The 14265-nt window shown below is 44.2% G+C and overlaps 1 protein-coding gene across 1 annotated transcript; it reads left to right on the forward strand.

Moving 5' to 3' along the window:
- Window positions 1-657: 657 nt before the first annotated feature.
- ZC4H2 (zinc finger C4H2-type containing) lies at window positions 658-11905 on the forward strand (the record flags this gene model as incomplete). Its single annotated transcript, XM_080352703.1, has 5 exons — window positions 658-725; window positions 6893-7064; window positions 9017-9189; window positions 10472-10634; window positions 11792-11905. The coding sequence occupies exons 1-5, from the start codon at window positions 673-675 to the stop codon at window positions 11903-11905; spliced, it is 675 nt and encodes a 224-aa protein (XP_080208829.1). The 5' UTR covers window positions 658-672.
- Window positions 11906-14265: the final 2360 nt, after the last annotated feature.

The following is a 14265-nucleotide window of genomic DNA, read 5'->3' on the forward strand; positions in this document are numbered from 1 at the left end:
AGTTTCTCTAAAGTGCTCTGATATTCTTGACTATAATGTCTGTAGAAAGATAAATGGTCACTTTCCTCAAGCCAACAGTTTTATTCGCATTCTGTTTTTTCTTTTCCATAGTTATGAATGGTATGTATAGTAGTTGAAATAAAAAAAGAAAAGCCTAGAGAACAAAATATGTCTTTTGTGAACTGTAGGAACAGTCACATCACTCAGAGCAGTACCGATGCAGTCTGCAGCATGCCTTTGTGTCAAAAAAAAAGATTGAAATCAAAATAATTGACTCATTCAACAGTCTTTTGGTGCGTACTCAATAATTTTAGCGAAATGCTAAACATTGTACAGATCTCAGCAGAAAGCCCCCTGCTCTTTTTACACTTCTACAAACCTTTAACATAATGAGTTGTGACAAATGGACTTAAACGCAACTGCAGGAAGCGGGGAGGGCCGCTGTGCTCTGCCTTGTGGGTGCTGTAGTCCTTGTGCCGCCTGCCTGCCCGGGCTCGATGGGGAGCGGGACTCCCAGTCCCATCGCTCCCGCTGGAGCCGCCGCACAGGCTCAGAGACCGTGTGCTCAGAGGGGCCACTACATTGTCTATTGTATGTTTTTCTTCCCCCCTCCCCCGCGCCGCCTTGGCATTTTGTACATTTCACGGGAGGTTTAAATCGAGAGTGAAAAGCATGACAGACGAGCAAGAAATTATGTGCAAACTCGAGAGCATCAAGGAGATCAGGTACGTTCGCTTTGTGCCTCATCAGTTACATGAAGCAGCTTTTCCTCGGGCGAGCGGAGGGGTTGCATCGATCTGAAAGTAGCTATTGTGCTACTGGGCGGAAAAGAACCACCATTGGGCTTTATGATCGGAGGTGAAAATACATTTTTTCTAAGTAGGGAAGGAGCATCTGGTGCTGCGAATCGCCGCTGGGACGCGCGCGGGGGGCGGCAAGGGTGGGGGATTCCCAGAGAACCAGCCTCGCGAGGAACCGCGGGGGTAGCGCGCGGGGGGGGACGCGGCGGCCCCACGCGGCCGGGGGAGCGGGATCGGCTGCGGGTGGGCGGCTTGGGCCCTTGGGATTATTATTTCCTGTTCCTGAGGGCCTCTGTCATGAACCTGTTACTTTGCCCTGCTGACTCCGCGGAAGGAGCGGTGACCGGCTGGGAAGGAAGGGGCTGGCACGGGAAGCAGGGTATGCGGTGTCCGGGCAGGGCGGGCGCGGGGCGGCCGGGGTCACCGCGGCTTTGCGGGGCTGTGGTCTGCAGAGGGCGCAGAATTTGTGTGGTTGTCAGGAGAGGGGAGCAGCCGAGCCTTGAAACAGCCAGCACCCAGCTGGCTCCCTCCTACCCTGCCTGCCCCTGCCTGCTCGCCCCTGCCTGCTCGCCCCTGCCTGCTCGCCCCTGCCCCTGCCTGCTCGCCCCCGCCCGCCCTGCCCTGCCCCTGCCCGCCCTGCCCTGCCCCTGCCCGCCCTGCCCTGCCCTGCCCCTGCCCGCCCTGCCCTGCCCTGCCCCTGCCCGCCCTGCTCTATCCTGCCCCGCCTACCTGCCCTGCCCCTGCCTGCTTGCCCCTGCCTCTGCCCACCCTGCCTTGCCCCGGCCCTGCGTGCCCTGCCCGGCTGCCGAGTGCTGGCTGGCAGGGCAGTACAGGACACACTGCATGAAGCTTTTCCCGCCACCCCTGCAGGACCTACCGCAGGGCAGGAGGCCAGTGCACCCCAGGAATTTGTGCAGAGCGTCCTGCACAGGGGGAGTTGTGGGATGCTCTGAAAAAGGGGGCTCAGAAACATCACGGCACCATGTGTGTGTGCCCAGTGTGGATGTGCCTGCTTCTCAGCTTCAGATCGGGCATTTTCACTCTTTGGCTTAGGACACTGATTTTCAGGATAAGGCCTGATGCATCCAAAAGCCAAAACATGTGAAAAAGAAAGTGAGAGCCGTGCTATAGCTGAGAGGTGCAAGGCATGGACATGCTTACTGTGGAAAACCCCAGAGCCATGGGAAGTGTTTTGGGACAGAACAGCTAGAGAGGGGCTATGGGAGGGAGAGAGGAGAGGGCCAGGGACAAGGACATGGCCGGCGACGGTGCCTGCAGGTGGTCACAGAGACTTCTGGCTGGTAACAGCACCTCTGAAGAGCACATTGTACCCATGGAAGAGGTGAATTGGGCAGCAGTGTATGGGCCTTGGCCTGCTTCACACAATATCACAAAGGTGAACAAAGACCAAGCAAAAATATTTGTGGCTCTAGTATCCCAAAACTATTAGTAGAAAGAGATGAGCAAACACCTACTTTGCAGAGTAAGAACAACGCTTTTCTACTCAAGTGCTACGCAGGCTTAGTTTTAAAATACAGATCTAAATATGGCCTCCTACGGTTTGTAGTCCAAATATTATAACACTTAATTTAAATATCTCATTACATTATATTTTCAGTGAGAGTGATATCCTGTATTTGGAAATTTATGGTGCAATCAGTTTTCCGATAATATATTCAAAGGTGATATATAAACCATAAGACATTTTTGCTATTTGTTTGTGGCATAAGGTACTGTAAAGGTGAAGAAAGATGCTTTGATATATTTTAAATTTTTGAAAAATCAAAAAATGAATCCTACTTGCAACACTGATGTATATTTTGAGTCACCTTTAACAAAATCTGATGAAATAAACCTATTTTTTCATCCCCAAATCTTCGAAAAAGAGCTTCTGTTCTGTCAAGAATTTCCTTCAAAATAAACATGAGAAGTTATTGTGTTTACGAACACACCTTTGATAGACTTGGCAGGCTTTATTTGAATCTGTATTCCATGTATTACTCCACAGGCAGAGAGGAAAAAAGCCCCCACAATCAAAATCAAACAAATTGCCCATGCCTGTAGTTGATCTCTGTCACTTATTACAGGCAGCTTAGCTGGGTTTTTGAAGGGATTCTGGAATCTGATTTTGAAGACCTCTGTCAATATACATATCTATAGATACACACATACAGCTTGTAGTCAATGGAATACTGCTGCCAGCTAACAGAGAGATGTGTCCACAGTCCAAACATATCTGCACATGCTTATTTATATGCACCAAGTTGTTCCAAAGAAATAACCCTGGTCATAAAATATAGCAAATACCTAAACAAAGACCGGAGCCCTGTGTTCTGGCTGGGAAGAGATAAATGAGGATTAAAGTGAACTCACTGATGACAGACACTGGTTTCACGGATTAACTGGGACTCAGTGACTACTGTCATCAGTGCAGTGATAGAATTTAAGTAGAAGGGAAAAGAATACGAGGGCAGAATTCATTAGGCAGCCTAGAAATCACACTTATGGTTTCTGTTTTAAAACACTAATGCATGTTGCCTGATGCTAACAGGAAGAGTTCTAATTTGTGTGCACTTTTTCTTTTCTAATACCAAAAGCTAATCATTTGGACTGAAACATGCTTTGCAACTCGTGGCAATTTGGCCAAGCATGGCAGCCAGTGACTTGTAGCAGTGAGGGACTGATCTATTCCATTGTCTTATGTGCACACATGTCATAAATACAGGAGAAGAAACAGGAAGGAAACTGGGGACAAATACTGCCTGTCCCAGTAATCAAATCTGCCATTACTAAATAAATGTTCTAAGCAAATGGGAGCAATGAGAGTGGACAAAAACAGGGGTAGATGGTTGGATGGTGCTTTTTAGTGGGATATTGCCACATTTAAAATGGAAGGCATAGAGGATCTCTTTTAGTGGTTTAAGTCTAATGTTTACACTGACTAGTATATGCCATTGCATAGCCAATGACAGAACACCTCCAATTACATTAAAGATTACAATGCTGTAGCTACATACCTGTATTTTGTCTACACCCAGGCTTCTTCTGCACTTCATTCACAGAACTTTCACTAATTGACTTATTGTTCCATCACCTATTTTTTACCCTAATGGTGAGATACAGACTTTTCAGAACTGGAATGACTGTGTAGCTTTTGAAAGAAATGTCTGCTCACAGGTATACGATAAATATTTTCTATAGTAAACATTATGTGAAATAAGGTGAACTCTTTGGTGAGCTGCAGTACAGACATAGTAATCATACTTACTGAGTGAATTTTATCAAATTTGATTTTAAGTGTCTTCCACAGTATCTGTAAATATCTCTGAGTGACATCTGAGGTGACCTTATTTGTCATTAGCTTTTTCTGTGTTTATCTTTGATCTGGTTTTTCTATTCTTAACAGTCATGGGTTGCCATCCCTGAGAACAGCAATCAGTATATTTATATGGAAGAAAGAACATTACTGTTAAGATTCTTTCTGAAGTACCAATGCGAGGCAGAATTTTGTTCTAAGGAAACAAGTAGCACTTCCTCTGACCTTAAATTTTTCAACTGTTCCATTTAAAATCTCTGTAATTCATTTTATCCCTACCAGGCAGCCCATTTCTGAATACATATTGGAGAAGTTAGTTATGACACTGTTTTTATCTCTTGCAGCTTTATAGACTCCTGAAGTGAGAGAGGGAGGAGCCCTGGTCACATCACTAGCTGTAATATTTGAAATAGATAGCCATAATTTGTTGTCCTGGAGACTGACTGTGCTTTCTGCCCCACTCCTCAGCCGCTGGTGGGAGCCCATTGTGCCGGTGATGTCTCACCCGCTCAGGAAAGGGTTACCAAAGGTAACCAAAGGTAACCAAAGGTAACCAAAGGTTACCAAAACTAGATGCATGAGCAGATACTGAACTCACAAAGACTGATTTGGAAACAGGAATGAGGGGAGGAGGATTCACAGGCACAACGTTAGAGCCTCTGTTAGAGCAAGTCTGGACCCTGCATGAAGGGAAATCACAGACCCTGTTCTGGAATGGGGTCAAATCCCTGTTCTGGGATTTCACTGCTGATCTGATAGGCAGCTTCATATAATCTACACACTGCATTCTATAGCCAGCTTTGCTGCTTACAGTGAATTTGAATCAAACTTACCCCACTTCGCTTTGGGTTAGAAATAGGATATTTAAATATGAATGCAAACCTCATCTTCCCAGCCCCCTCTTACATCATGCCTGTAGGAAGATACTATTATTGCACTTGGAAACGAATACGGGTCTGTTTGCACTAGGTGTTAGGTGACTAAAGAGGAGTGGTACATTCTCGTTTCACACAGGGTAAAGGAGTACTGAAACTCTTGATTACATCCCTGAAATGTGACTGTCACGAAGGCACCCCGAAGTTAGTTTAGATGGACAACAGGGTCCAAAACAAACTTTTATTTGCTAAAGAAGGTGCAGCAGATGAACCGGTGGAAAACGGGGTTTTAGCTCTCCAATAGTGACATAAATACAGATTTGAGTATCAGTTGAGATAATTATTGAGGTGCAGCAAATAATAACAATGGAGATCCAGTGTGCATACACGTGGTTCACCAAAAACAATGCCAGAGCCGTCCCCGGCTCCGGGAGAAGTATACACTTGCCTGACTCTGGCAAGGAATTATTAAGGAAAATACACGTGCTTATATTTAAGCACGGAATAAGCACCCGCCGTCCTGCGAGGAATTGTTAAGAAGTTTTGTCACTCACGTGGCTCAGTGGGGAAATCCCGGTCCCGGGAGATCGCCCGAGGCAGCCACCCTGGTAAGGGGAAGGGCTCTCGGCCGCAGACTTTGCCCCGCGCCCCAAGAGGTCCACACAACCGGCAAAACCTCGGCGGGCGTCCCGTTTATATAGCCTTGTCAGATCTGACTGTGGGCATTTCAGAAGCTTCTCTGCACCCCCACCCTGGCTGTGGGGTGTCCTGAAGCTTCTAAGCACCCCCACTCTGGCTGTGGGCGCCTAGTGGCTCCTTGGCACCTCTGCGCCCCCTCCTCCTCTCTCTTAAGGACCCTGGCCAACGGGCTCTGGGGTCAAACAAAGGAAGCTGTTGACCCCGTTGCAGGAGATGGGGGGGAGATGTGTCTGCACCTTCCATATCAAAGGAAGGGAGGGGGAGAGAGAAGGGTGTGCATCTGCCACAGGGACATTGCAGCATCTTGTTAGAAACATTTAAACGTTGTTGCCACATTGGTTACCCAGTATTATATTCTGACTTCCAGTACAGGAAAAATAACTAAGGCCTCTTCATTAAGGAAACTGCAGGAACAAGAACAGTTTGTTCTGTTCTACAGCTTGGACAAGTGTTGAATCACAACAGCAGTAAGTAGGCAGTTCTGCGGCTTAGAACTGATGACTGAAAGTCACACTCTTTGGTGATTAGCTTTGAAGAGAGAGGTAAGGACACAGTATCTAAACATTTTTACTATGGAATTACAGATTGGCACAAATAAAAAAAAAATCAGAATGCAGGATATGGGCAGAAACACAAATATGTGACGGGTACTAAATCTTAGCAAAGAACCAAGAAAACGCAGAGCTCCTTGCAAGTGGGATGTCACTCTGGAATTTTCTTTAACCTGAAGTTGAAGTTAGTATTCAGCAGTTCGGATTACTGTCCACGAAGTTTTAGTCAGTATATATGGCACTATAAAAACCTCCAACTCAATTTACGTTTCTCAGAATCGTGTGCTAAACCTCCCAGATTTTCTGAATTTCTCTATTTCAGAACGAGGGTTTAATCTGAGTTAACTGATGCGGTACAACTCTACTGGTACAAATTGTCTGCATCTACAGTAAGTGTTGAAGTCTGACAGTGTTCTGTTAATTTCATAATTCAGCATAGGAATTCTCACAGCACTGAAAAACTCAGCAGAAGATCTGGGATTAGAATTCAGTTGTCTCATTGCACCTCATCTTTTCTCAGACATGCTTAGTCTTGTCTGTTACTGCTGTTATATTCTTCCATCCATTCATATATAAAGTGACACCTTGCAAAAATATGTTGCAGTGACTTACTGTTGTCTCTCTATATTTTTAATTATCACTGGGATCCAGGAATAAGACTTTGCAGATGGAAAAAATAAAGGCACGGCTGAAAGCAGAATTTGAAGCCCTGGAGTCTGAGGAGAGGCACCTGAAGGAATACAAGCAGGAGATGGACCTGCTGCTGCAGGAGAAGATGGCCCATGTGGAGGAGCTGCGCCTGATCCACGCGGACATTAACGTGGTATGTGATGGTCCAGCTGTGGAGAGCCTGACCAACAGTGGTGTGTGGATCGTTGCACAGGCTGTGAATTGTCCACATCAGTGGACTAGCACTGGTTCAATAATCTGGACTTTACAACACCATCCCAGGATCCTACAAAGAGTGCAAAGTAAATTTTCCTCGGGATAACTGTTTTTTCCTGTCTGTGTTGGACACGATATTTTGTAAGGTGGGCATAGTAAACATTTGCACCAAGAGGACAGGCAAGCTCACTGTGGGACAGCTTTACCTGTAGACACAGTAACATCACCCTGGCAGCCCCACAGAAAACTGTTTTTCCCCTTAGTCTTCTCCCATTTAGCACCTGGAAACAGAGAAACTTTGACAGCTAGGTGGGACTTTTGACGGGAGGTTTTTGGGAGAAAAGATATTTTGGGAAAATATACTTGTTAAGTTCTTAGTAAGAGCTGGCCTTCATCACTGAGTGGAACTGTCAGACATTAAGCACCACCAGCCTGAAGGCAACTAATGCAAGTAAGAGAAAACCAGTTTATGGACAAGGAAGATTAGCCAATTAAAGGGGATAAATGGTGAATATATTTTTAAACCTGCAGTTTGTACGTCATGTCAGGGCACTTACATGACTATAAAATGGTTTCCAGCTCTGAAGGTGTTTGTGCATTGCATTAGAAGAAAAAAGCTTCCACATCGTTAGCAAGTACAAGCTACATGCTGGATGCACAGACTGCACTTGTTTATCACTTGAAATGTCTGTTCCCCACCCAGCTGCACAACCTCAGTCTCTGCTTCCTGCTCCCCTCTTTTTCCTGTCAGATTGTCTTTTTCTCTGCTGTTTTTGCCGTTTACTGCAGTAAGAGAACCAGGAACCTTTCCATAGCTTGTTTGTTAAATTCTTACCATCAGTGTTCAGTTATCTTTAGAGAGCAGTGTAGGGGAAAGGGACCTGAGGGTCCTGGTGGACAACAGGATGGCCATGAGCCAGCACTGTGCCCTTGTGGCCAGGAAGGGCAATGGCATCCTGGGGTGTATTACAAGGGAGGTGGTCAGTAGGTCAGAGAGGTCCTCCTTCCCCTCTACTCTGCCCTGGTGAGACCACATCTGGAATATTGTGTCCAGTTCTGGGCCCCTCAGTTCCAGCAGGACAGGGAACTGCTGGAGAGGGTCCAGCGCAGGGCAACAAAGATGATTAAGGGAGTGGAGCATCTCCCGTGTGAGGAAAGGCTGAGGGAGCTGGGGCTCTTTAGTTTGGAGGAGACTGAGGGGTGACCTTATTAATGTTTATAAATATATAAAGGGTAAGTGCCACGAGGATGGAGCCAGGCTCTTCTCAGTGGCAAACAATGATAGGAGAAGGGGTAATGGGATCAAGCTGGAACACAAGAGGTTCCACTTAAATTTGAGAAAAAACTCCTTCTCAGTGAGGGTGTCAGAGCCTGGCCCAGGCTGCCCAGGGGGGTTGTGGAGTCTCCTTCTGTGCAGACATTCCAACCCGCCTGGACACCTTCCTGTGTAACCTCATCTGGGTGTTCCTGCTCCATGGGGGGACTGCACTGGGTGAGCTTTTGAGGTCCCTTCCAATCCCAAACATACTGTGATACTGTGATACTGTGATCTTAGAAACACAGAAATCTAGTTTATTCCGCTTTCCATTGCTCCTCACTTGCTGACTTATCTGTAGCCCATCTGCCTGATTTTTCTGCCGTTCAGGAGGTCATATAAGTTGAGTGCACCCTTTTAACTGAAAATGTATCTCGTATTTCACTTGGAGTTGCTTCTTTCTTGCCCAGTTTTTATCCTCTTGGTATCTTAACTCTTTGTTTTACTACTGCAATGTCTCCAATCTCTTCCAACTTGAGAGAGAAAAATCTCTGTTTTCTGATACAGTCTCTTGCTAAACTGGAGCATTACTAAAATAACAGTTCTTTAAAAGTATGCCCATCCTCCCATTTCAGATGGAGAACACTATCAAGCAGTCTGAGAACGATCTCAACAAGCTCTTGGAATCGACTCGTCGCCTGCATGAGGAGTACAAACCCCTGAAGGAGCACGTAGATGCTCTGCGGATGACTCTGGGATTGCAGAGGCTGCCAGATCTGTGTGAGGAGGAAGAGAAACTGTCCCTTGAGTAAGTCTGCAAAGCAAATATTACCCAGCTTTATACCTTTTCTCGATTCTACTGGTTATTTTGTTGTTTTATTTTTGCTGGTAGGTGGAAAAAAGAATTTAAGAGGTCAGCATGAAAAACAAAAGTTAACAAAAAAAGGATGTGCAAGCGTGTGTATTTGATAACATTCAGTCTGAATTTGCTGGAAGTTAAATTTAGATTATCCCAAGCTGCAAGCTCTGTATACGACATGCAGCATTTCAATGCTGGCTGGTTCTCTAGATTTTTCTACCATATGCTGCTTTTTCTAGAAAGATGTTTTTTTTCCCCTTGTTTAGCAAGCAGAGGGAACACAAAACAAGTATTCTTCCCTTGGTTACTGCTAGTCAGAATTTTATGTTTTGCTGTGCGAAGATGGCAGCGGCATTTAGCCATGTACCTATGACTGTCAACAAGTAAGTTTACCGTGGATGCGGAATAAATTTGGATAATAAATTACAGTTTCATTTTTAGTTATAACCTGTGTGGGGAGGGTGACAGAATTAGCTACTATTCAAAGATCTGTGTCCTTTGTTTAACAGGTCAGTTTTAAATGCAAATGATTTTTTAAGAAACACATATTTCTCTTAATGCCCAGCACAACTGGCATCATTTTCAAAAATGCACAGTTTTCAAGACTTATTTTGCATTGCTCCAGAAATGCTGTTTTCCATTCCAAGCACCTTGACACTACAACGAATGTATTTATTGCATGCAAAAGTTATTAATTTTAACAGAATAAAATATATTTTAAAAGCTTGACAGAGGTGCACCTAGAGCTGCTAAAGATTAAATACATATGGAATCATAGAGCAGTCTGTGTTGGAAGTGACCTTCCCAGCTCCCCCAGTGCCCCCCTGCCATGAGCAGGGACATCTTCACCAGCTCAGGGTGCTCAGAGCCCCGTCCAGCCTGGCCTGGGGTGTCTCCACGGATGGTTCATCCACCACCTCTCTCGGCAATCTGAGGTTCCCAGTGTGTTACCGTTTTCCATCCTGTTAGATTTATATCCAGTTGTACAACAAGATACCTTAGAAGCCGACAATCTGGAATCTTGGCTGAGGTGTACAAACGCAGAGGAAAATACCTCCAATTCCATTTATAAACTAGTCCAAGTGGTATCTAAGTGTAGGCAATTTGACCCTAGTGGAGGAAAACGATAGGGCAGTGTGATCCATTATATTTTAACACAAAATATCATTTACAAACTAATGGAATGCTCCAGAAGGTCGTTATATTTTTTATTTGATTTTCCTTTGTCTAGCTACTTTGAGAAGCAGAAAGCGGAATGGCAGACAGAGCCACAGGAGCCGCCCATCCCCGAGTCGCTGGCTGCAGCTGCAGCTGCTGCCCAACAGCTGCAGGTGGCGAGGAAACAAGACACCAGACAGACGGCAACCTTCAGACAACAGCCGCCGCCCATGAAGGTCAGGACAGGGAATGCACTGCGTTTTCTCTTTTGTCATTGGAATGTATTGTGTTTATAAAGTTGATCAATATTTACAAAAAGGAAAAATAATGTGTCCTGATTCTGATTTTTCCTGCAGTGGTTCAAATCAAGAGCAACCCCAGTAGACTTCGAGGAGTAGCACCAGTCACCAAGGGTTAAGGACAAGGCTCTGTATTATTTGACTCCTTTATGATTTAGGAGCCTCCATCAGCAGAGACGTAGGAAATTCTCTCTCCTCTTTTGCTTCCTGTGGGAGAGAGGCATGTAAGAAATAAAAAAGTTAGGCAAAAGAAAAACTAATAGCTGTGAGTTAATCCCAAATGGATAAATATTAGAAGCAATGCACTTATTTTATAAGGGAGAGTAACTACTGGTGGTACAAATTACCAGGGAAGGTGATTGTTTCTGCACTTCTTGGGATCTTCAAGACAAGACTAACGTATGGATTAATTTAACCTAACCATGGTTTTACTGAGCTCCTTCTGCAGTCAGTAAAAAGAGCTCAGTAATTCCATAGGAGTATTCATCCCACCCAAGTTCCACAGATTCAGTCCCTAAAGAGTCTAACGGACATGAGTACACTGCACAGTTATGTACTTACTGTCTGGAGTCAGGCCTTCAAAAAGCCTTTCTGAAAGTGATAGGCATCAGTCAAATGGAAGTTAAAGAGCTTAGTATGAAGCAAAAGGTGCATCTTGTGTTAAATACGTGGAATTCATCTAATTGCCCGCTCCTGATTTGAATTCTGTGACATCGCAGTCGACCTTCACTGGAACGTCTCTGACTCAGTGGGCTATTATGCATGTAAACATCTTTAAAACATGTGGAACGTTTAACATAAAATAGAACTTAAAGTTATTGATACATGCCTGAACCGTGTGTCTGCTGAACTGCAGCTTCAATTCACTGAGATACTCTAGTTTTTCATTTGGCCTGGACTGTATAAAATGTAGCATGGGTTTGCCTTTGAAGGCAAGAAGCTTTAGTTATTTTGTTCTGTCCAGTGACTTGGAGTGTGATACCCAATAACCCATCTAATGAGGCAATTAAATATTTTTAATGAGGCTGCAATGTCACATTTCACAGAATCACAGAATGTTTATATATTTATTTATTGAGGGATGTTTATTTCAGGCATGTTTATCGTGTCACCAACAAATTCATCGGAACGCACCCATATGTCCACTCTGCAAAGCAAAGAGCCGATCCCGGAACCCCAAAAAGCCCAAGAGGAAACAGGACGAGTGACACCCAGCAGACTGACGAGCGAGCGCGTCACCTGTTCCCATCCTCTTGCAGCAGAACTGCAAACGTGGCCACACTTTCTGAAGTACAGACTCAAGTACGACCAACCCATTGTTTCCTATTTAACGCAATGTAAGCACAATGTTCCTGTCCTGTCTTGATTTCCTTCCAGTCCTCAGGATTTGATTTTAGGAAAGTAAGTATTACTGGTGCTACGGTTTAACACTTCAATCATTCCATCTTTCGGACTCCTAAACAAGGTAGAATTCTTATGCCAGGCTATTCCTATTGGCTGAATGTGATTACCACAAATGCTTTCACGTTCTCTTTTCAAAGACAGATGTTACTAAAAGACTATTCTGTTTTCTCCTGTTAATAGGGGACTACCTGAAGTGCTGAAATAGCAGACTGTCTGTTTCACTAAAGAACAATTCGTTTTCTAAGCTAGTAAGATTTCATAGGTTTGGGTATCCAGCAGAGCTCTTCTTATACAGGAATAGTTCAGAGGAAAAAGAGGAATTGTTTATACAGGAAATCAGTGCATTAAGGACACAAGTGAGCTTCGGGTTACTGGAGTTTGACTGTACCATTCCCTCAAACTTGACTTAAAATTTGGAAGGGGGATCAAGTTGCTGGCCTTCTATGGATTTCTAAAAATGATGTAATTTGTGATGCTTTAACATCCAAATATGCTATTTTCAGCAGTCAGAAGACCGATTGACTTAAGTACAAGGCTCAAATGAACTGTATTAGTGCTCTTCTTAGGCTCTGTGGCCAACCAGCTCACTGTGGTTCACTAGGAAACACGCATGAAATATCCCAAATCTCTATGCGCGCAGACTGCAACAACAGCCATTCTGCATGTCTTCTTCCTGGTTTCTACAGCCCAGATCTCCCTTGGCAGGTGTTTCCTCCACTGGAGCGCAGGGAAGCTCAGGAACATGCACCAGCAACAGCGTCAGCTAAAAATGATGACTTTCACCAGAACTGCCTGGCTTTTGTGTTATCATCCACCCTGAAACAAAACTTCCTATTTTTGTATCATTTTCAAGTAGACTTTATTTCAGCCCAGGGTTTGGTTTTGTTTGTTATTTTGCTTGTTTGGGTTTTGTTGTTGTTGTTTTGTTTTTGTTGTTGTTGGGGTTTTTTTTATTTTCCTTGCTCTGTATGTGTGCCAAAAGAACCCTGACTAAAGGATCCTATAGACCTCTCCCCGTATCCATGTCTTCTCTTTGTTTCACCTCATGTAACAGCAGTTCCTTCAATGGGGAGGATGGCAGTGATGCAACAACAGAACCAGGGTTTAAAACTCACTTATTTCTAATCCCAGTCTTGTAACCACCTCTGTTGTCTAAATTGATCTTGAGTATTAAGTATTTTTCTCACTAACTCCAGGAGGCAGGGACTGCCTGTTTATATCCTTCTCTCTTTAGCCCAGGTTTTCCTCTACTATAGTATGCTGGAGTGTTTATATGGAGAACTTGTTAAATAGGAAGAGCAAGGAAGCCCCAACTTTGTCAGAACTTTGCTGGGGGCTATACAAATCCATATAAACTGATTTTGCTGGCCACATAATTTATGTTGCCATTAATTTCTCAACTCTGCCATAAAGTACATGAGTATTCTATTGCATATAGCCCTATAATTTTGACCAAGTTCAGTTGGTATTCTCCCATTTTAATGTTTCGTAGCCAAACACACACCTGTCAACAGCAGAGACAGAATGTGGACCACATGCCCCTGAAAACGTATGAAGAACAGATTCTGCTGACTGAATTACTGGGATTCAGTCTCTGTGAGATAACAATAACGGAGGATGGTCTGACCCCATGCTGCACATGGCAGTGCTACACTAACTATTGTTAAGCATGTTTCCCAACACAAATACTGGATTCTGCTTTTAAATGTGAGAGCAGCCACATGCTCTGTGTGTGCCCCGTTCAGAGCAATTCCTACTGAGTTTACGGAAAAATGCACATAGAGTTAAAGGACAGTATATGGACTCCCCAAAGTGCATGCATGAGAGCAGCACACATTGATGACAGTTGTACGTAAATTTAAGCAGCAGTGACAGTGCAGAATGGGTGAATGGTCTGCAATGAAGTAGTGCGAATAGAAGGTTAGATGCATAGAAACTTTGACTTACAGTTCTGAAATAGATAGGGTTAGTCATAGCTACTCTTACTTCACTGTTACTTTGCCACATTCTTTCTTTCTTGAAGATTTCTAGAGCTCTAAACTGAAATACGCTTAAGGATTCACCATTTACTAAATTAGTCCGGCAGTTTTCCATTTTTACTTTTTTAAACTAGTCTCTTGTGCCCTTGTGTTTAACAAGGTTTTTGTTTTTTTAAAAAAAGCAA

Source organism: Nesoenas mayeri (assembly GCF_963082525.1).
Source record: "Nesoenas mayeri genome assembly, chromosome: 13".
In the NCBI taxonomy this organism is placed as follows: Eukaryota; Metazoa; Chordata; class Aves; order Columbiformes; family Columbidae; genus Nesoenas; species Nesoenas mayeri.